The 20966-nt window shown below is 42.3% G+C and overlaps 1 protein-coding gene across 1 annotated transcript; it reads left to right on the plus strand.

Moving 5' to 3' along the window:
* Positions 1–381: 381 nt before the first annotated feature.
* On the plus strand, positions 382–18451 carry swi5 (SWI5 homologous recombination repair protein). The gene is made up of 5 exons (XM_063038090.1): positions 382–619; positions 10182–10230; positions 11163–11278; positions 14693–14787; positions 16953–18451. Exons 1-5 carry the CDS (start codon positions 486–488, stop codon positions 17015–17017), a joined length of 459 nt encoding a protein of 152 aa, XP_062894160.1. The 5' UTR covers positions 382–485; the 3' UTR covers positions 17018–18451.
* Positions 18452–20966: the final 2515 nt, after the last annotated feature.

A 20966-nucleotide genomic window follows, 5' to 3' on the forward strand; every position in this document is an offset into this window, starting at 1 on the left:
TGAAAAATATATTGAAATTTGTTTGGCTTTTTTCTGTTTTTTTTCTAGTATTGTTTGGCTTTAAATTAAAATTTCAATCTGGCAACCCTGGTCTACCAGTGTAGAACGTGTCTCGCCACATATTGCGGCGCCGACACAGCATGCCCATAATGTTCAGCAGAACAACACAAGCAGAAACAACAGAACAAAACAACTCCAGGTTCAATTAGTGTATTTACAATCAGGAGCGTCGATTTGCAGATGGAAGTTTAGATGCCGTTATGTCAGCTGGGTAATTTATATTAAAACCTGTATGCTTAGGAATCTTGCACTCAAATTTTCCGATTCCAAGACAAAAAAAAACACCAAAATGCCTCTGGAAAATATGACTGAAGAATGAAGCAGAGGCCCGAAACAACGAATGTCCGCCACACCACCTCAGTGCGTCTGATTGGCCGCTGCTTGTCACGTGCGCGGAAGTTGACCGAGGCGGCGAAGCGGTCACTATGGCCGAGGAATCGATGGCGGGGCTGCTGGCGGTGGATGCGGGCTCTCCCTCCTCTGGTGGCCTGACGCCGGCATTGCCCCGTGCCTCTACTCCTACAGTTGGTGAGGGGACACTTGGCCGATCCCTCAAAAGGTCTGTCACACTCCGGGTTTGTAAACGTGGGAGGGGAGCGTTACGAAAAGAGGGGAGAAACTCCACTCTAGTGTAGCATAGCAATTAGCGCGACGCTATCAGCTCGGGGTGTTCCGGAGTTCAGTTCCGGCATCCTTTGTAAGGAGTCTGTGTATGTTCTTTCCGTGGAATGCGTGGGTTTCCCCCGGGTGCTCCGGTTTCTTACACACAGCCCAAAGATTGGGTTAACGAGTACTTTACATCAGCATTTACCAAGGAGAAGAACGTGGAGGATTTGGAGATCAGTGCCAAGCACTTTGACGTGCTAAGGCATTTCGAGGTAAAGGAGGAGGTAGTGTTGGGTCTCTTAAAGGCCCCAGGGCCTGATAGGATATGCCCCAGGTTATTGAGAGGCAAAAGAAGAGATTGCTGGGGTCTTGACCAATATCTTAGTGTTCTATCTAGCCACAGGTGAGGTCGCTGAGGACTGGTGATGAGCTAATTTTCCATTATTCAAGAAAGGAATCAGGGATAATCCTAGAAAATGTAGACCGGTGAGTCTTGCATATATGGTAAGGAAGTTACTGGTGAGAATTCTTGGGGATAGGATTTATGAGCGTTTGGAAAACCATGGCCTAGTTATGGAGAGCTAGCATGGCTTTGTTTGTAGCAAGTTGTCTTACTAATTTTAGTTAAATTTTTGATGAAGGCAGAGCTGTGGGTGTTGTTTATATGGACATTCATCCAGAAGATTGAGATGTATGGGATATGGGGTGAATTGGCTGTTTGGCTTCAGAACTGGCTTGTCCATAGAAGACAGAGGGTACTGGTTGATGGGACTTATTCTAGATGGAGGTCTGTGATTAGTGGTGTTCTACAGGAATCAACTGGGGACCTCTGCCGTTTGTGATTTCCATAAATGACTTGGATGAAAATGTAGATGGGTGGGTTAGTAAGTTTGCAGATGATATGAAGGTTGGTGGTGTTGTGGATAGCTTAGATGACTGGCAAAGAAATGGCAGGATATAGATCAGTTGGAGACATGGGCAGAAAAATGGCGAAGTAGTTTAATCGAGAGAAATGTGAATTGTTGCTTCTTGGTAGATCAAATGTAAAGGGATAGTACTCTGTAAGGGGCAAGATCCTTAAGTGTTGATGAGCAGAGGGATCATGGGATCCAAGTTCATAGCTCCTTGAAAGTGGCTGCACAGGTTGAGAGGGTGGTTAAGAAGGCATTTATTGCTTGCCTTTGTTAGTTGAGACATTGAGATCAAAATTTAGGAAGTTATGTTACAGCTTTATAAAACTGTAGTTAGGCTGCATCTGGAGTATTGTGTACAGTTCTGGTCGCCCTATTATAGGAAGGATGGTGAGGCTTTAAAGAGCATCTAAAAGAGATGCTACCTGGATCAGAGAGCATGTGCTATAAAGAGTGGTTGGACAAACTTGGATTGTTTTCTCTGGAGTAGTGGAAGCTGAGGGGAAATCTGAGAGGGGTTTATAAGATTGAGGGTCTTAGATTGAGTAAACAGATGGCATCTTTTTTCCAGGGTTGAAATGTCTAATATCAGAATACATGCCAGAGGGAGTAATTTCGAAGGATTTGAGGGGCAGTAGGTGCCTGGAATGTGTTCCTAGAGTGGTCTTAGAGACAGATACATGAGGGACTTTTAAGATGTATTTAGATAGGCCTATAAATGTGAGAAAAATGGAAGGATATGGACAATGCGAGGCAGAAGAGGTTAATTTAGTTGCTGTTTGATTACCAATTTAAGTTGTTTGGCACAATATTGTTCCTGTGATGTACTGTTCAATGCTCTGAGTAAAAAAAATAGTGAGGTAGTGTTTATGGGTTCATTGTCTGTTCAGCTATTTGATAGCAGTTGGGAAGAAGCTGTTCCTAAAACATTGCGTCTTCAGGCTCCTGTACCTCCTGTCTCATAGCAAATAGAAGTGGGCATGTCCTGGGTGGTGGAAGTACTTAATGATGGGTTCCACCTTCTTGAGGCATGACCTGTGAAGATATCCTTGATGTTGGGGAGGCGAGTCTACACGATGGAACTGGCTGAGTTTGCAACTCTACTGCTTTTTCTGATCATATGCAGTGTCCCCTCCGTACCATAAGATATAGGAGCAGAATTAGGCCATTTGGCCCATCGAGTCTGCTCCATCATTCAATCATGGCTGATCCTTGTTTTTCACTCCTCAGCCCGATCCCTGGCCTTCTACTTGTGATACCATGTGCAATCATGAACCTATCAATCTCCTCCTTATATACACCCAACGACCTGTCCTCCACAGCTGCCTGTGGTAATAAATTCCACAATTCACCACCCTCTGACTAAAGAAATTTATCTGCATCTCTATTTTAAATGGACACCCCTCTATCCTGAGGCTGTGCCCTCTTGTCCTAGACTCTCCCACCATGGGAAACATCCTTTCCACATCTACTCTGTCTTGGCCTTTCAACATTCGAAAGGGTTCAGTGAGATTCCCCCCCCTTGACCTTCTAAATTCCAGCGAGTACAAACCCAGAGCCATCAAAGGTTCTTCATATGATAACTCTTTCATTCCCGGAATCATCCTTGTGAACCTCCTCTGAACCCTCTCCAATGCCAGCACACCTTTTCTTAGATGAAAAGCCCAAAACTGTTCACAATACTCAAGGTGAGTCCTCACCAGTGCCTTATAAAACCTCAGCATCACATCCCTGCTTTTGTATTCTGACCTCTTGAAATTAATTCTAACATTGCCTTTTCCTTCCTCATCACTGACTCTACCTGCAAGTTAACCTTCAGGGTGTTCTGCACAAAGATTCCCAAGTCCCTTTACATCTCAGATTTTTGGATTTTCACCCCATTTAGAAAATAGTCTACATGCTTATTTCTACTACCAAAGTGCATGACCATGCATTTTCCAACATTGTATTTCATTTGCCACTTTCTTGCCCATTCTCCTAATCTGTCTAAGTCTTTCTGCATCCTACCTGTTTCCTCAACACTACCAATCTTCGTATCATCTGCAAACTTGGAAACAAAGCCATCTATTCCATCATCTAAATCATTGATATACAGCATAAAAAGAAACGTCCCAACACCGACCCCTGCGGAACACCACTAGTCACTGGCAGCCAACCAGAAAAGGATCATTTTATTCCCACTCACTGCCTCTACCAATCAGCCAATGCTGTAACCATGCCAGTAACTTTCCTGTAATACCATGGGCTCTTAATTTGATAAGTAGCCTCAGGTGTGGCACCTTGTCAAAGGCCTTCTGAAAATCCAAATATACAACATCAGCTGCATCTCCTTTATCTATCCTACTTGTAATCACCTCAAAAAATTCCAACAGGTTCATCGGGCAAGATTTTCACTTCAGGAAACCATGCTGATGTTGTCCTATTTTGTCTTGTGTCACCAAGTACTCCATCACCTCATCCTTACCAATTGACTCCAACATCTTCCCAACCACCGAGGTCAGGCTAACTGGTCTATAACTTACTTTCTGCTGCCTTCCACCTTTCTTAAAATGTGGAGTGACACTTGCAATTTTCTCGTCATCTGGCACCATGCCAGAGTCCAATAATTTTTTGAAAGATCATTACTAGGGCCTCCACAATCTCTACTGCTACCTCTTTCAGAACCCTAGGGTGCAGTTCATCTGGTCCGGGTGACTTATGTATCCTTACGTCTTTCAGCTTTTTGAGCACTTTCTCCCTTGTAATAGCAACTACACTTACTTCTCTTCCCTCACACTCTTGAACACCTGGCACATTGTTAGTCTCTTCCACAGTGAAAACCAATGCAAAATACTCATTTAGTTCATCTGCCATCTCCTTGTCCCCCGTTATTATTTCTCTGGCCTCATTTTCTAGTGGTCCTATATCCACTTTAATCTCTCTTTTATTTTTACATACTTGAAAAAGCTTTCACTATCTACTTTGATATTGTTTGCTAGCTTGCTTTCATATTTCATCTTTTCCCTCAATGATTCTTTTAGTTGCTTTCTGTAGATTTCTAAAAACTTCCCAATCCTCTATCTTCCTGCTAATTTTTGTTTTGTTGTATACCCTCTCTTTTGCTTTTACATCCCTTGTCAGCTACAGTTGTACTATTTTGCCATTTGAGTATTTCTTTGTTTTTGGAATACATCTATCCTGCGCCTTCTTCATTTTTCCCAGAACTCGCGCTATTGCTGCTCTGCTGTCATCCCTGCCAGCAGCTCCTTCCAATTTACTTTGGTAACTCTCCTCTCCCATACCACTGTAATTTCCCTTACTCCACTGACATACTGCTATGTCAGACTTTACTTTCTCCTGTCTCCTAAGGGTTCTTTTACCTAATAACCTCCGGTTCATTACATAACACCTAATCCAGTGTAACTGATCCCCTAGCAGGCTCAATGTCAAACTGCTCTAAAAAGCCATCTTGTAGGCGTTCAACAAACTCGTTCTCTTGAGATCCATTACCAGCCTGATTTTCCCAATTGACCTGCATGTTGAAATCTCCCATGATTATCATAGCATTGCCCTTTTAACTTGTCTTTTCCATCTCCAGTTGTGACCTGTGGTCCACATCCCAGCTACTTTTGGAGGTTTGTATATAACTGCCATTGGGGTCCTTTTACCCTTGCAGTTTCTTAGCTCAACCACGAGGATTCAACATCTTCTGATCCTAAACCACATCTTTCTACTAATTTGATGCCAGCAGAGCCACACCACCCCCTCTGCCTATCCTCCTATCCCTCTGATACAACGTGTAACCTTGGACATTCAGCTCCCAACTACAACCATCTTTCAGCCACGATTCAGTGATGGCCACAACATCATACCTGACAATCTGTAATAATGCAACAAGATCATCCACCTTATTTCTTATACTCTGCATTGAGGTATAACACTTCGAGTGCTCTATTTGCTACCCTTTTTGATTCCGCATTCCTAATGCACTGGTACTCCACCTGCTTGCTGCAATTTTGTCCCATCATCTGCCTGTCCTTCCTGACAGTCTAACTGCATGCTATCTTTGCTTTTTTTTAAACCATCCGTCCTATCTTAAGTCCTTTCACTCCAGTTCCCACCTTCTGCCAAATTAATTTAAACCCTCCCCAGATGGTGGAGGGTTTAAACATGGTTAGATTGCTTTCCAAGTTACATCTCATCTCAGTACCTTTCTCCAGAGAATATACCTCTCATGACAAATTGATTACAACGCTCACTTTCAAAATGCTTCTCATGCCAGTCATCTTAAGTCTGTGCATTGATATCCATTCCTAAGATTACTGGCAATAGTTTCACTGTCCTCCAACAAACCCTTTTATTTAATGTGAGGATTGATTGATTCTAAGAACTTATAACAGCCCCATTAAAAAAAAAATCCTGTTGCTGTTGCATGTCCCCAGGCAAATCAGAATGGCATAGGTAGACATTTTGTTTGGCATTGGTGAGTTGGGCTGTAGGGCATCTTTTTCCACGCTCTCTGACACTGAAAGTGAATGTCAGTTTGAGTTTCTAGTTCTTTATGCAATGATTTATGATCAGGTATGAACATTTAAGAGACTTGTAGATAGGCACATGGATGAAAGAAACATGAAGGGCTTTGTGGGAAGGAAGGGTTAGATCAATCTTGGAGTAGGTTAAAGAGTTTGCATAACATTGTGGGCCAAAAAACCATAAGACATTGGAGCAGAATTAGGCTACTTGGTCTATCAAATCTGCTGTGCCTTGTAGCAGAGTACAGGCCTACAAAGCCCTGTACTGTGCTGTGTTCTACACTCAGTGGTCACTTTATTAGGTACAGCAGTGGAACCCTGTGTGGTCTTCTGCTGCTGTAGCCCATCCACTTCAAGGTTTGACATGTTGTACATTCAGAGATACTCTTCTGCACATCACTGTTGTAACGTATGGTTATTTGAGTTATTGTCGCCTTCCTGTCAGCTTGAAACAGTCTAGTCATTCTCCTCTGAACTCTGTCATTGTCAAAGTGTTTTCGTCCACAGCACTGCTATTCATGGTTTTTTTTTTGTTTTTCACCCAATTCTTTGTAAACTTTGGGAGAAAATCCCAAGCGGTCAGCAGTTTCTGAGAGACCTAAACCACTCTGTTTGGCACCAACAATCATTCCACGGTCAAAGTCACTTTGATCACATTTCTTCCCTATTCTGATATTTGATCTGAACCTCTTGACCGTGTCTGCATGTTTTAATGCATTAAATTGCTACTACATGATTGGCTGACTAAGTATTTTCATTAACAAGCAGGTGTACCTAATAAAGTGGCCACTGAGTATGTTTCTATATTTGTTAAAGAAGGGTTGGTTAACTTGTGTTGAAATAAGTATAGAGGAAATAGATTTAAGGTTGTATGTGTCCTACCAATCCAAAGTATTGGTCAACAAGCCTATGAAGTGTAGTACTTATTAGGCACTGTCAAGAATAATACTCGAGATCAATCTCGACGATGCTCCATTCTGCCTTTGCCTTGAAATGTGCCTCTCCCAGGCAATACCAGTGAGATTTTCAAGCATGAGACCCATAATAGGAAGAGCAGTTAGCTGGCTAAGTGGAGGAGAGTGGAGAAATATTGGTTATTTAAATCAGAGGTTAAGTTCTTGAATAACTTCACTCACCTCAACACTAAACTGATTCCACAACCTAACAACTTACTTTCAAGGACTGTACATCTCATGTTCTCAATATTATTTATTGTGTATTTTTTTTTGTATTTGCACAGTTTGACTTTTGCACATAGCTTGTTTGCCTTTTTATGTGGTTTTTCATCGATTCTATTGTTTGTATTGACTGTGAATGCCCACAAGAAAATGAATCTCAGGGTAGTGTATGGTGATGCATATATACTTTGATAAATTTAGTTTGAACTTTGATTGACAAGGGTGTCAAAGGTTACTGGGAGAAGTCTGGAGAGGAATGATAAATCAGCCATGATGGAATGGTGGGGCAGACTTGATGTGCTGAATGGCCTAATTCTGCTCCCATGTCTAAAGTAAATGTTTCACCCGTTGTTTGAGAGATAATCTTCTGGGACATCATGTCAGTAGTCTCCATGCATCAATCTGGAAACCCACATCAGATAACAAATAGAGGGCTGACAAGTGGAGACCGGATGCCAGTTCAGTGTGAGAAAGAGAAATTACCGTTAACCTCACGAGAGAGCATAGGCCATCAACTTTTTGCTATTGATGTTTCTGTAGCAGGCAATTTTTTTTTTTATGAGGTCGAGTTGCTAGCTCGACGCTCAACCCAGCACGCATGGAAAGCATGCCAGGGGAGCCGGCTGGGTTCGAACTCGGGAGCCTTCCCTCCGAAGTCAGGCGCTAATGCCACTACGCCACCAGCCGGCCAATGTTTAGCGTAATTGAGACAAAATCAATTGAATTGTTAACGATTTTGATGGCAAATGAGCAGCGTTTTTCATTCGTTTCAAATAAAAGACTTAAGAAGAGCTGAATACTGATGTCCATGTATATGATTCTGTTGCTGGTGACAGAGGAGAGGCATAATAGAAATGAATGTTTCACTTGGGCTCTAAAGCTATGAGCCAATCTTTCATCTGCAATGATATGGACAATGTCAGTTCAGAACACCACAGTGTAAATGCTGGCAGTTTGTAGAGGACAAAGTAAGACATCTGGAAATCTGAAATAAAAACAGTAAATACTTGATACGAAAGATTCTGCGGATGCTGGAAGTCCAGAGTAACACACACAAAATGCTGGAGGAACTTTCCTTTGAAACCCTTAGGTCTCGGCCTGAAAGATCAACTCTATTCCTCTTCATAGATGCTGCCTGGCCTGCTGAGTTCCTCCAGCATTTTGTGTGTGTTTCTTTGAATTTCCAGCGTTTTATGTGTGTTACAGCAAATGCTCAGAACTGTTGGTAGGTCAGGCAGCATCTGTGGAAACAGAAACCATAAATATTTCAGACCTGCAACCTTTCATTGGAACTCAGAATCAAGTTTATCACTGACTTGTAGGATGTGAAAGTAGTTGTTGTGTGGCAGTACAGGGCAAAGACAAAAATAACTAAAATAATAGTGCAAAAAAGGGAATAACAAGAATGAATTCATAAACTTTCAGAAATTTGTTAGTAGAAGGAAAGATCATTGGGAAAGGTGGGACTAACGGGGAAAGAGGTTAAAATAAGGTAATTTTAAAATAAGTTAAATCAGAACCATTGTCACTGTGATCATCACTGCATGGAGTTCCGTAGAAACATAGAAAATAGGTGAAGGAGTAGGCCATTCAGTATGATCATGGCTGATCATCCAACTCAGAACCCTGTACCAGCCTTCTCTCCATACCCCCCTGATCCCTTTAGCCACAAGGGCCATATCTAACTCCCTCTTAAATATAGCCAATGAACTGGCCTCAACTGTTTCCTGTGGCAGAGAATTCCACAGATTCACCACTCTCTGTGTGAAGAAGTTTTTCCCAATCTCGGTCCTAAAAGACTTCCCCTTTATCCTCAAACTGTGACCCCTCATTCAGGACTTCCCCAACATCGGAAACAATCTTCCTGCATCTAGCCTGTCCAATCCCTTTAGGATTTTATATGTTTCAATAAGATCCCCCCTCAATCTTCTAAATTCCAACGAGTATAAGCCTAGTCGATCCAGTCTTTCATCATATGAAAGTCCTGCCATCCCAGGAATCAACCTGGTGAACCTTCTTTGTACTCCCTCTATGGCAAGGATGTCTTTCCTCAGATTAGGGGACCAAAACTGCACACAATACTCCAGGTGTGGTCTCACCAAGGCCTTGTACAACTGCAGTAGTACCTCCCTGCTCCTGTACTCGAATCCTCTCGGTATAAATGCCAGCATACCATTTGCCTTTTTCACCGCCTGCTGTACCTGCATGCCCACTTTCAATGACTGGTGTATAATGACAACCAGGTCTCGTTGCACCTCCCCTTTTCCTAATCGGCCACCACTCAGATAATAATCTGTTTTCCTGTTTTTGCCACCAAAATGGATAACCTCACAAATAGGACAGAGGTGTCCCTTGAGGAAGAACTTAGAACATTATGGCACAGTACAGACTCTTTGGCCCAAGATGTTGTGCCGACCTTTTAACCTACTCTTCAGATCAATCTGACCCTTTGCTCCCACATGCCCTCCATTTTTATATCATCCAAGTGCCTACCTAAGAGTCTCTTAAATATCCCTAATGTATCTGCCTCTTCCACCACCCATGGCATTGCTTTCCACACGCCCACCACTCTGTATTTTTTTTTAACTTGACTCTGACATCCACCGCCCCCCCATGCTTTCATCCAATCACCTTAAAATTATACCCCCTGGTGTTAGCCATTTCCACCATGGGAAATTGTCTCTGGTTGTCTGCATGATCTGTGCCTCTTATCTTGTACACCTCTATCAAGTCACCTGTTATCCTCCTTCGCTCCAAAGAAAAAAGCTCTGGCTCACAAGAGTTGGATGTATTCATGTGGCAGGATAATATGAAATCTTTCTGGATGGATGAACCAAGATGTAAAAAGACAGTTGTGGGCCAAGTCTAAATATTGTAGTATATGTTTTGACTAATGGTTTTTCTCTTGTTCACAGGACACCTGTTGAACCATCCAAAAAATTAAATGCAAGATTTAAGTCACCAGTGAGTATCTGAATGCTCTCTCAAGTGGGTCTGCTGGCAGATTTGAAAAGACAGATCAAAGTAATGAAGTTCAAAACAAAAACCAGAAAAGATTGGACATACTTGGAAGATCATGTTGCATTTGTGTGAAGTAAAACTGAGTCAACGTTCCAGACTGATAAAGGATCAGAAACATTATCTGTTTCTCTTCCCACAGATGCAGCCTGACTTGCCAAGTGTTTCTAGCATTTTCTGGTTTTGTTTTAGATTTACAGTTTTAGATCTGCACTGTTTATTTTATTTAGAGGTACAGCACAGTAACAGGTGCTTTCGGTCCAACGAGCCTGCGTAATCCAATTACACCAACCATCAAATGTGGCCAGATAATCTACTAACCCATACGTCTTTGGAATGTGGACAGGTTACCCGAAGGAAACCCACATGGTCATGGGGAGAACATACAAACTTCTTACAAACAGTGACGGAAATGATCCCAGGTCATTGGTACTGTAATGGAGATAGCATACGATAAAGGAGGAGAATTGGGCTGTTTGGCCCATTGAGTCTGCTCTGCTGTTTGATCATGGCTGATTTATTACCCATCTCAACACTTCTCTGATTATGCTAACTGCTGTGCTATGAACCTGGCATTTTCAATTTTTATTAAGAATTAAGTTATTTTTAAAATTTTTATTATGAAATCAAGTTCTTGAGCAATCTCCTGTCCGTTTTCTCCCTTTGTAAAGAGAAACTAATTTCCTTTTACTTTATTACCTGTGAGATACTACACTTCATACTGAATCTACTGTTTATTTTCCTCCTTTAAAATAAAAGCAAAAAAAATGCTGGAAACACTCATTAGATCAGGTAGCATCTGTAGAGAAAGGAACAGTTAATATTTTGGATCCAAGCCCATTCATTACTGCTGTCACTAAATTTTCTCTCACCTACAGTCTCTATCAACCCACCGGAGTACAGAGCTCAATGCTACTGATCTTCAGACTGAACTTGCAAGTCTGAAGAAGAAATCTGAAGAGCTGGACCGGCAGATTGCTGAACTGATCTCGGAGTAAGTTTGTTGTTTGCCTTGATCATGCAAATTTTTGACAAGAAGCCAATCAAAGTGCAGAAACATGCTATTTAGAACATAAACAGTACAGGGCCTTCAGCCTATGATTCTTTTAACTTATCCCAAAATCAGTCTAACTCTTCCCTCAATTCAAAAATTGAGCATAGAACTCAATTTTTCTTTTCTAGGAATAAAACAATAAATGTTGGTGACAGTCAGCTTGTCAGGCAGTGTCTGTGCAAAGAGAAACTGAGTTAACATTTCAGTTGGATGACCTTTCATTGTGTCCTTGAACAGTGGCATTCCCAGTCATCTTAGAGGGCAGTTAAGAGTCTACAACTGGGTCAGCCAAGACCCTTTGTTAAGAAAGATTAAATGTAAACTTGATTTTTCTCTCTCCACAGATGCTGGCTGCCTGTCAACTATTTTCAGCATTTTCTGTTTATCGTAGACTTGTAGCAATTGCAGTTTTCCTGTAGAAATTCTGAAGATGGGTTATTATCAGTCATAGTTCCATTCATACCATGACTTAAATCTGTCAAGTTTAGAATTTTGTTCAAATTTAGTTTATTATCAAAGTATATGTATGTCACCATGTACAACCCCAAGTCCTCTGAAAAATGAACTTATTCACTCGGTCCAGCAAACAAAATGCAGAGGGAACTCAGTGGGTAAGGTAGCATCTTCGGAAGCAAGTGGACAGTCAATATTTCAGGAAACATCAAGGTAGATTGTTAGATATAATCTTTAGGTCCTACACACAAAATGCTGGAACTTTGGGAAACATCAACTCAAAATGTTGACTGTCCTTCAACCTCTATCGATGCTGCCTGACCTGGTGAGTTCTTCCAGCAGTTTGGGTGTGTTCCAGATTTCCAGCCAACTGCAGTCTGTCTTGTGCCTGCATTCTCTTGAACTGTATTGTACAGTATACAGATACTTTAGTTTTTTCCCTCAGGAGCACAATATTTATTTGGTGTAGGACTGGATGAGTTGCTTATTGAGCCTAGCAGAGGTAGTTATTGGGACCCTAATTCTCATCTGATCCAGGAAGTTGGAGTATTTAAATCCAGAGAGATAAACGCATTGTGACTTTTTTAAAAAAAAAGTTTTAGTTCTAGTTCTTACTTCAGTGGTTGGTAAGTTGATGGAGAAGATCCTGAGAGGCAGGATTTATGAACACTTGGAGAGGCATAATATGATTAGGAATAGCCAGTATGGTTTTGTCAAAGGCAGGTCGTGCCTTATGAGCCTGATTGAATTTTTTGAGGATGTGACTAAACACATTAATGAAGGTAGAGCAGTAGATGTAGTGCATATGGATTTCAGCAATGCATTTGATAAGGTCCCCATGCAAGGCTTATTGAGAAAGTAATGAGGCATGGGATCCAAGGGGACCTTGCTGTGCGGATCCAGAATTGACTTGCCCACAGAAGGCAAAGAGTGGTTGTAGATGGGTCATATTCTGCATGGAGGTTGGTGACCAGTGATGTGCCTCAGGAATCTGTTCTGGGACCCATTCTCTTTGTGATTTTTATAAATGACCTGGATGAGGAAGTGGAGGGATGGGTTAGTAAATTTGCTGATACAAAGGTTGGGGGTGTTGTGGATAGTGTGGAAGGCTGTCAGAGGTTACAGTGGGACATCGATAGGATGCAAAACTGGGCTGAGAAGTGGCAGATGGAGTTCAACCCAGATAAGTGTGAAGTGGTTCATTTAGGTAGATCAAATATGATGGCAGAATATAGTATTAATGGTAAGACTCTTGGCAGTGTTGAGGATCAGGGGGATCTTGGGGTCCGAGTCCATAGGATACTCAAAGCTGCTGCACAGGTTGATTGTGTGGTTAAGAAGTCATACGAGGCATTGACCTTCATCAATCGTGGGATTGAGTTTAGGAGCCGTGAGGTAATGTTACAGCTGTATAGTACCCTGGTCAGACCCCACTTGGAATATTGTGCTCAGTTCTGGTCACCTCACTACAGGAAGGATGTGGAAACCATAGGAAGGGTGCAGAGGAGGTTTACAAGGATGTTCCCTGGATTGGGGAGCATGCCTTATGAGAATAGGTTGAGTGAACTCGGCCTTTTCTCCTTGGTGTGACGGAGGATGATAGAGGAGTGTAAGATGATGAGAGGCATTGATCGTGTGGATAGTCAGAGGCTTTTTCCCAGGGCTGAAATGGCTAACACGAGAGGGCACAGGTTTAAGGTGCTTGGAAGTAGATACAGAGGAGATGTCAGGGGTAAGTTTTTTACGCAGGGAGTGGTGAGTGCGTGGAATGGGCTGCCGGCGACAGTGTTGGAGGCGGATACAATAGGGTCTTTTAACAACTCCTGGACAGGTACATGGAGCTTAGGAAAGTAGAGGGCTATGGGTAACCCTGGGTAATTTCTAAAGTAAGTACATGTTCGGCACAGCATTGTGGGCTGAAGGGCCTGTATTCTGCTGTATGTTTTTCTATGTTCTAGTTGTTACAAACAGAGTTGAATGCTTTTCAGGAAGTACGGAGTACCACCCCTTGAAGTGTAAGAGAGGGAGCTCAAGGATTTTGACACTGCACTGGTGTAGGAATGGTGATATATTTCCTAGTCAGGATGGTGTGTGACTTGGAGGCAACATCCAGGCAGTGGTGTTCCTGTGCTTTTGCTGCCCTTGTCCTCCCAGCTGGTAGAGATTAAAGATTAAAAGATAAAGATTAACAATTAGCTTTATTTGTCATGTAGATATCGATAGATTTTGTGAAATGTGTTGTTTGCATCAATGACTAACAGGGTCAGAGGATGCACTGGGAGCAGCCAGAAAGTGTTGCCACTCTTCTGGCGGCAACGTAGCATGCCCAGAAGTTACAAACCTTACCCCGTATGTCTTTGGAATGTGGGAGGAAACCGGACCACCCAGAGGAATCATGGAGAGCATACAAACTCCTTACAGGTGGCAGTGGAATTGAACGTGGGTTACTGGTGCTGTAAGGCATTGTGCTAACCACTATGCTACCATGTGGTTTGGTGAGTTTGGAATGTGCTTTCTAAGGTGAGTTATTTCAGTGTGTCGTGTGAATGGTAAGAACTGCTGCCACTGTGGACTGAGTGAATGGTGATGGAGGGCCCTTATGTCCTGTATTGTGCTGAGCTTCTTAAGCTGCACTTATCCAGGCACGTGGACAGTATTCCGTCACGCTCCTGATGAGCCTTGTAGATGGTGGACATGTTTTAGGGAGTTAGGGGGATGAGTTAGTCACCACAGGATTCCCAGCCTTTGACTTGCTCTTGTAGCCACATTGGAGATAAAAAGTTATTATGTTACCCTGTATGATATGCTGCCCTGAAATTACAATGTGGAGGTGCCTCAACATTAAGTACAAGATGTGACTGTGTGTGTGCAGGAATCACTAGTATACTTCTTTGGTTGCAGAGGATGTACTCTCGAAGAACTTGACCAGCACATTGACCAGCTCCATGAGTACAATGACATCAAAGATGTAGGCCAGATTCTGTTGGGAAAACTGGGTAAGAACTTGTTACGATCAGTTGAAAGTGATATATCATCCAAAAATCAGGGGAAATTGACCATATCCCCCAAAATCAAAACATGTCCCTCTAGGATTATGATCTTTTCATAAAATCTGTAACAAATATATTAAAATTTGTTCCATATTCTTTTCTGATCCAGCAAAGTACAATAGCAAACAAGGGAGTCACTGTAACGTGTTAAATCACTAGAAATCACTTCATTAGAATTGTATAAAATATGCAAAACAAAATGGAAAGCAAATGGTTAATGAAATAGCAGTATAGAAAACAAGCTAATACTTATCATCCACTGAATGAGCTGATCTGCAGAATGCCAGAAGGAACCACAGACCTGACAACCTTTCACGCTACCTTCTCTCTCTTTCCCTCTTGCTCTTGATGCCCTTCTCCATCTCTTTGCACTGGCACAAGTTGTGACCTAGCCTAAGAGAAGATTTCCCACTATACAAAGAAAATGCAACACACACAAAATGCCAGAAGAACTCAGCAAATCAGGCAGTATCTATCAAAAGAAATAGTTGATATTTTGGGACTTCATTTGAACCTTCATCAGAAAAAGTGCCTCTTTTTATACCCTTCAAGATCCATTCAAAATTCTTACCCCAGTACTTTCCCATGATAAGGTCTTATTTGGTACCTGCACCTGCACAATGATCTCACCTTCCCCAAACACCTATTCGTCGTTACCTTCTCACAAGTCTGTAGACTTGTACTCCTTTAACTTTCTCAAAATAATCCCACTTCTAGGGTACTGCAATTTTGTCTTACAGATGCCATTTCAGTTTAGAATATACCAAGGAGGAATTGTATTTAAATCTCTCCTTACACTATCGTATATTACAGATAAACGCCCTTCTTGCCCACCTTGTTCATGCCAACCCTGATGACTACTAGGCTAGTACCATCTGCTTCTGGTAAGCACTTAACCCTCTGCACCTTTCCTATCTAAGTAACTGTCTAAATGTCTCAAATATTCAGATTCATTTATCACACGTACATCAAAGCATGCAGTGAAATGTGTAATTTCTATTATCAACCAACAACCGACATACATTATATCAATAAGATTGAAAGAGTGCAGAGAAAATTATGAAGGGTATTGCCAGGATATGAGGACCCGAGTTAATGGGGAAAGTTTGTTTAGATTAAGACTTCATTCCCTAGAACATAGGAGATTGAGGGTAGATTTGATAAGAGGTATACAAAATTATGAGGGGTATAGAGGTTTTTTCACTGAGGTTGGGTGAGATGACACCTAGAGGTCATGGGTTAAGGGTGAAAGGTGAAATGTTTAAAGGGAACCTGAAGGGAACTTCTTCACTCAGAGGTTGGTGAGAGTGTGGAACGAGCCATGAACAGAAGTGGTGGATGGGTTTGATTTTGAAATTTGGATAGGTACATGGATGGCCTATGGTCCAGGTGGAGGACGATGGGATGAAGCAGATTAATACTTCGGCTCAGACTAGATAGGCTGAATGGCTGACTATGACTCTATACCCAAGGATGTGCTGGGGGCAGCCAACATAGCGTGCTCACAGTGCTTGGCAGGACAACACAGAACAGAACAAGCAACAAAGCAACATCAGTGAAACAAGTCCCATTCCTCCCTCTCTTTAAAGGGGATGTGCATAGCAAGTGTTTTACTGGAGAGTGGTGGGTTTCTGGAGCACACTGCCAGCGGTAGTGTAGACACATGAAAATGCAGGGAATTGGATATGAATTATGTACAGGCAGAAAAGATTAAATTTAATTTGGCATTTTGTGTTCTGCACAGACATCTTGAGTTAAAGAGCCCCTTCTTATGCTATACTATTTTCTAAAATCCCCTCTCATTCTTGCACATGCATGCCTGGTAACCCTTCTGTGAAATGGCTGGAGATATTAAAGATATTGTTTTAATCAAGCACACGTTTTTATTTTGGTCTCTATGTGAGCTGGAGTTAGTTACAGCAAAAATGAAGATGGCTTTGTTCATGCATACAGAAATATATAGCAAACTCTGTTTTCAAAACCAGTGTGTTCCTTTTAAAGTAATTGTTTACATGGTGTAGCTTCACAGACTGTAAATCACAGCTTCTGGGGTTCTCACTGCTTACTGAGCCAGCTCCTGTAATTATTTCCCTTTGTTGTCTTTGCTCCAGCTATAGTCAGAGGGGTCACCATCAAGGATCTGTATGGTGAATTCGGGCTGGAGTTGGATGACTAGACTGCATCAAGACAGAAGCTGGAGGGGAGGTGCCATTGCTCCAGCTATAGTCAGAGGGGTCACCATCAAGGATCTGTATGGTGAATTCGGGCTGGAGTTGGATGACTAGACTGCATCAAGACAGAAGCTGGAGGGGAGGTGCCATTGCTCCAGCTATAGTCAGAGGGGTCACCATCAAGGATCTGTATGGTGAATTCGGGCTGGAGTTGGATGACTAGACTGCATCAAGACAGAAGCTGGAGGGGAGGTGCCATTGCTCCAGCTATAGTCAGAGGGGTCACCATCAAGGATCTGTATGGTGAATTCGGGCTGGAGTTGGATGACTAGACTGCATCAAGACAGAAGCTGGAGGGGAGCTGCCATTCCTTCACACTGTTTGGGTCATTGCGTCGCTCCAATCAGCACAAATGTTGGGGAGCAGGGAGAAGAACTAGGCCCAAAAGCCTTTAGAATACTGGGGGGTAGATTTGGATCTTGATGGAATGATCCAAAACACTCGGATTTAAATGAAATTGATCCAATGACATACCAACAGTCATGGATTTTGTTAAACAAGTTGACATGGCAGGCACAAATTGCTGGAGAAACTCAGCAGTTCATGCAGCATCTATAGAGAGGAATAAACAACGTTTCGGGTTGAGATCCTTCTTCAGAGCCTCTCGGCCCAAAACGCTGACTCTTTATTCTGCTCCACTGATGCTACCAGACCTGCTAATTCCCTCCAGCATTTTGTGTGTGTTATTCTGGATTTCCAGCATCTGTAGAATCTTTTGTGTTTGTACCATGGCAGCCACTACAATTATGCTTAGTGTTCACCTGTAACCCCTGAGCCCCTTGCTTACAGGGAGTGTTTGTTGTTGTGTTATCAGGAGATCTCACCATTGTCAAGCTCCTCTACCCAGTCTGTCCATTCTGAGCAGAATGGATTAGATGGTGAAGAACATTATTTAGAAATAACTTCTGCTTTCAGACATCACTTCATTTATATTCCTTTGCTCCAGACACAAGTTTTAATGTCAGTTTAGCAATGGGATTAACCCTTAGATTTCTGAGCATATTTTGCCCTGTCATTGGGGAGTTTTTTGTACAGACGGTGCACGTGGATGGTTATTCCCTCATTGAGGCATCACTCCTGAGTTCAGCCCTGTTCTGGTTAGATTTCCTCACATATCATTGCTATGGTGAGGGGTAGCTAGGTGGTGATTGGGTTAGGAGCTCTAACAAACTGCTTGTAAACCCATTGGTGGGCGTTGTTACATTGTGCAGTAAACTCTTGCCAGAGTACATATGTCAGAATTAAACCTGTACTTGCCCCTCAATGTCGACAGGACATCAAGTAAGAAAATAGTCCTAATTTATGAACCAATGCTTGTACATTGAATGTAGTGGTGCAAGATTGATTAATAAAAGTGCATTCATTTTTTTTTTAAATTTTGCCTCTTATTTGATTGTGAATTTTATTTCTCATTTCCATTACATTACTGTTATAGTGCTGAGTCACTTTATCACTTTATCATTTTCTGTCACTTTGTGTTTCAGATACTCCTACACCTAGTATCACTATGTACAGTATATAGTCTATCTATAAAAGCTAATCTTATGTATATACAGACACACTCAGCAGTTACTCGTGCATTGTGTTTTATAGGATTGCTTTTATATTTATAGTGATTTTTTTTAAATGCTCATTGTGTTTTTTATGCAGCATCGTATCCTGAGTAATAATCACTTTGTTCTCCTTTACACTTGTGTACTGATAAATGACAATGAACAATCTTGAATTTTTAATCTTGACAATTCTTATGAGCTGTATTCTGCTGAAGAAAAGTTGATTTTCATAAAGACAACAATGTGCCTAGGAGCGTCAGTTTGCAAACCAGTTCTGAACAGATGGAGACACCAACCAGAACACTGAAAAATGAAGGCTGTACGGGAGGGAAACGTAAGATTAATCTTAGAGCAGGTTAAAAGGTTGGCACAACATCATGGGCCAAAGGCCCTGTTCACTGTCTACCCTTCTGCCAACAGTGTGAATTAAGACTAATCAAAGTGTAACACCCTGGGAAAGGTTTCACTGCTAACGCAATGGTCTTTGGGATATGGTTAGAGATAACAGGTGCTTTGGAATGTGAGCTGGGCCCTTTGTTCGGCTTGAGATAAGACAAAGGAGCAGAAGTCGGCCACTTGGCCCATCGAGTCTGTTCTGCCATTTTATCATGAGCTGATCCATTCTCCCATTTAGTCCCACACCCCCGCCTTCTCACCATAACCTTTGATGTCCTGGCTACTCAGATACCTATCAATCTCTGCTTTAAATACACCCAATGACTTGACCTCCACTGCCGCCCGGGGCAATAAATTCCACAGATTCACCACCCTCTGATTAAAAAAATTTCTTCGCACCTCTGTTCTGAATGGGCGCCCTTCAATCCTTAAGTCATGCCCTCTCGTACTGGACTCCCTCACCATGGGAAATAACTGCCACATCCACTCTGTCCATGCCTTTCAACATTCAAAATATTTCCATGAGGTGTCCCCTCATTCTTCTAAACTCCAAGGAGTACAGTCCAAGAGCGGTCAAACATTCCTCATATGTTAACCCTCTCATTCCCAGAATCATTCTAGTGAATCTTCTCTGAACCCTCTCCAACGTCAGCACATCCTTTCTTAAATAAGGAGACCAAAACTGCCCACAGTACTCCAAGTGAGGTCTCGCCAGCACCTTATAGAGCCTCAACATCACATACCTGCTCCTATACTCTATTCCTCTAGAAATGAATGCCAACATTGCATTTGCCTTCTTCACTACTGACTCAACCTGGAGGTTAACTTTAAGGGTATCCTGCACGAGGACTCCCAAGTCCTGTTGCATCTCAGAACTTTGAATTCTCTCCCCAATTAAATAATAGTCTGCTCATTTATTTCTTCTACCAAAGTGCATGACCATACACTTTCCAACATTGTATTTCATTTGCCACTTTGCCCATTCTCCCAATCTATCCAAGTCTCTCTGCAGACTCTCTGTTTCCTCAGCACTATCAGCCCCTCCACCTATCTTCGTATCGTCAGCAAATTTAGCCACAAAGCTATCTATTCCATAATCCAAATCGTTGATGTACAATGTAAAGAGAAGTGGCCCCAACACGAACCCCTGTGGAACACCACTGGTAACCGGCAGCTAACCAGAATGGGATCCCTTTATTCCCACTCTCTGTCTCCTGCCAATCAGCCAACGCCCTATCCACGTATGTAACTTTCCCGTAATTCCATGGGCTCTTATCTTGTTTAGCAGCCTCGTGTGGCACCTTGTCAAAGGCCTTCTGAAAATCCAAATACACAACATCCACTGCATCTCCCTTGTCTAGCCTACTGGTAATTTCCTCAAAAAATTGTAATAGGTTTGTCAGGCAGGATTTTCCTTTAAGGAATCCATACTGAGTTCTGCCTATCTTGTCATATGCCTTCAGGTAATCCGTAACCTCATCCTTGACAATTGATTCCAACAACTTCCCAACCACCGATGTCAAGCTAACAGGTCTATAATTTCCTTTTTGCTTCCTTGCTCCCTTCTTAAATAGCGGAGTGACATTTGCAATCTTCCAGTCCTCCGGAACCATGCCAGAATCTATCAACTTTTGAAAGATCATCGCTGATACCTCCACAATCTCCACAGCTACTTCCTTCAGAACACGCAGGTGCATTCCATCTGGTCCGGGAGATTTATCTACCTTTAGACTATTCAGCTTCCTGAGTACTTTCTCTGTCGTAATTGTGACTGCGTACACTTCTCTTCCCTGCCATCCTTGAGTGTCCGATATACTGCTGATGTCTTCCTCAGTGAAGACTGATGCAAAATACTCATTCGGTTCCTCCGCCATCTCCTGGAGAGAGAAAACGCTGGAAAGAACCAGTCGTAGGATACGACCTGGTGGGACATCGTGATTCACTG

Source organism: Mobula hypostoma, chromosome X1 (genome assembly GCF_963921235.1).
Source record: "Mobula hypostoma chromosome X1, sMobHyp1.1, whole genome shotgun sequence".
NCBI classification, from domain to species: domain Eukaryota; kingdom Metazoa; phylum Chordata; class Chondrichthyes; order Myliobatiformes; family Myliobatidae; genus Mobula; species Mobula hypostoma.

Excerpts from the sequence above, each read along its gene's own strand:
- swi5 (XM_063038090.1), top strand. The coding sequence starts at position 486 with ATGGCCGAGGAATCGATGGCGGGGCTGCTGGCGGTGGATGCGGGCTCT. Across the intron at positions 10,231-11,162 it reads ATGCAAGATTTAAGTCACCA|TCTCTATCAACCCACCGGAG; the intron begins GTGAGTATCTGA and ends TCTCACCTACAG. Across the intron at positions 14,788-16,952 it reads GATTCTGTTGGGAAAACTGG|CTATAGTCAGAGGGGTCACC; the intron begins GTAAGAACTTGT and ends TCTTTGCTCCAG.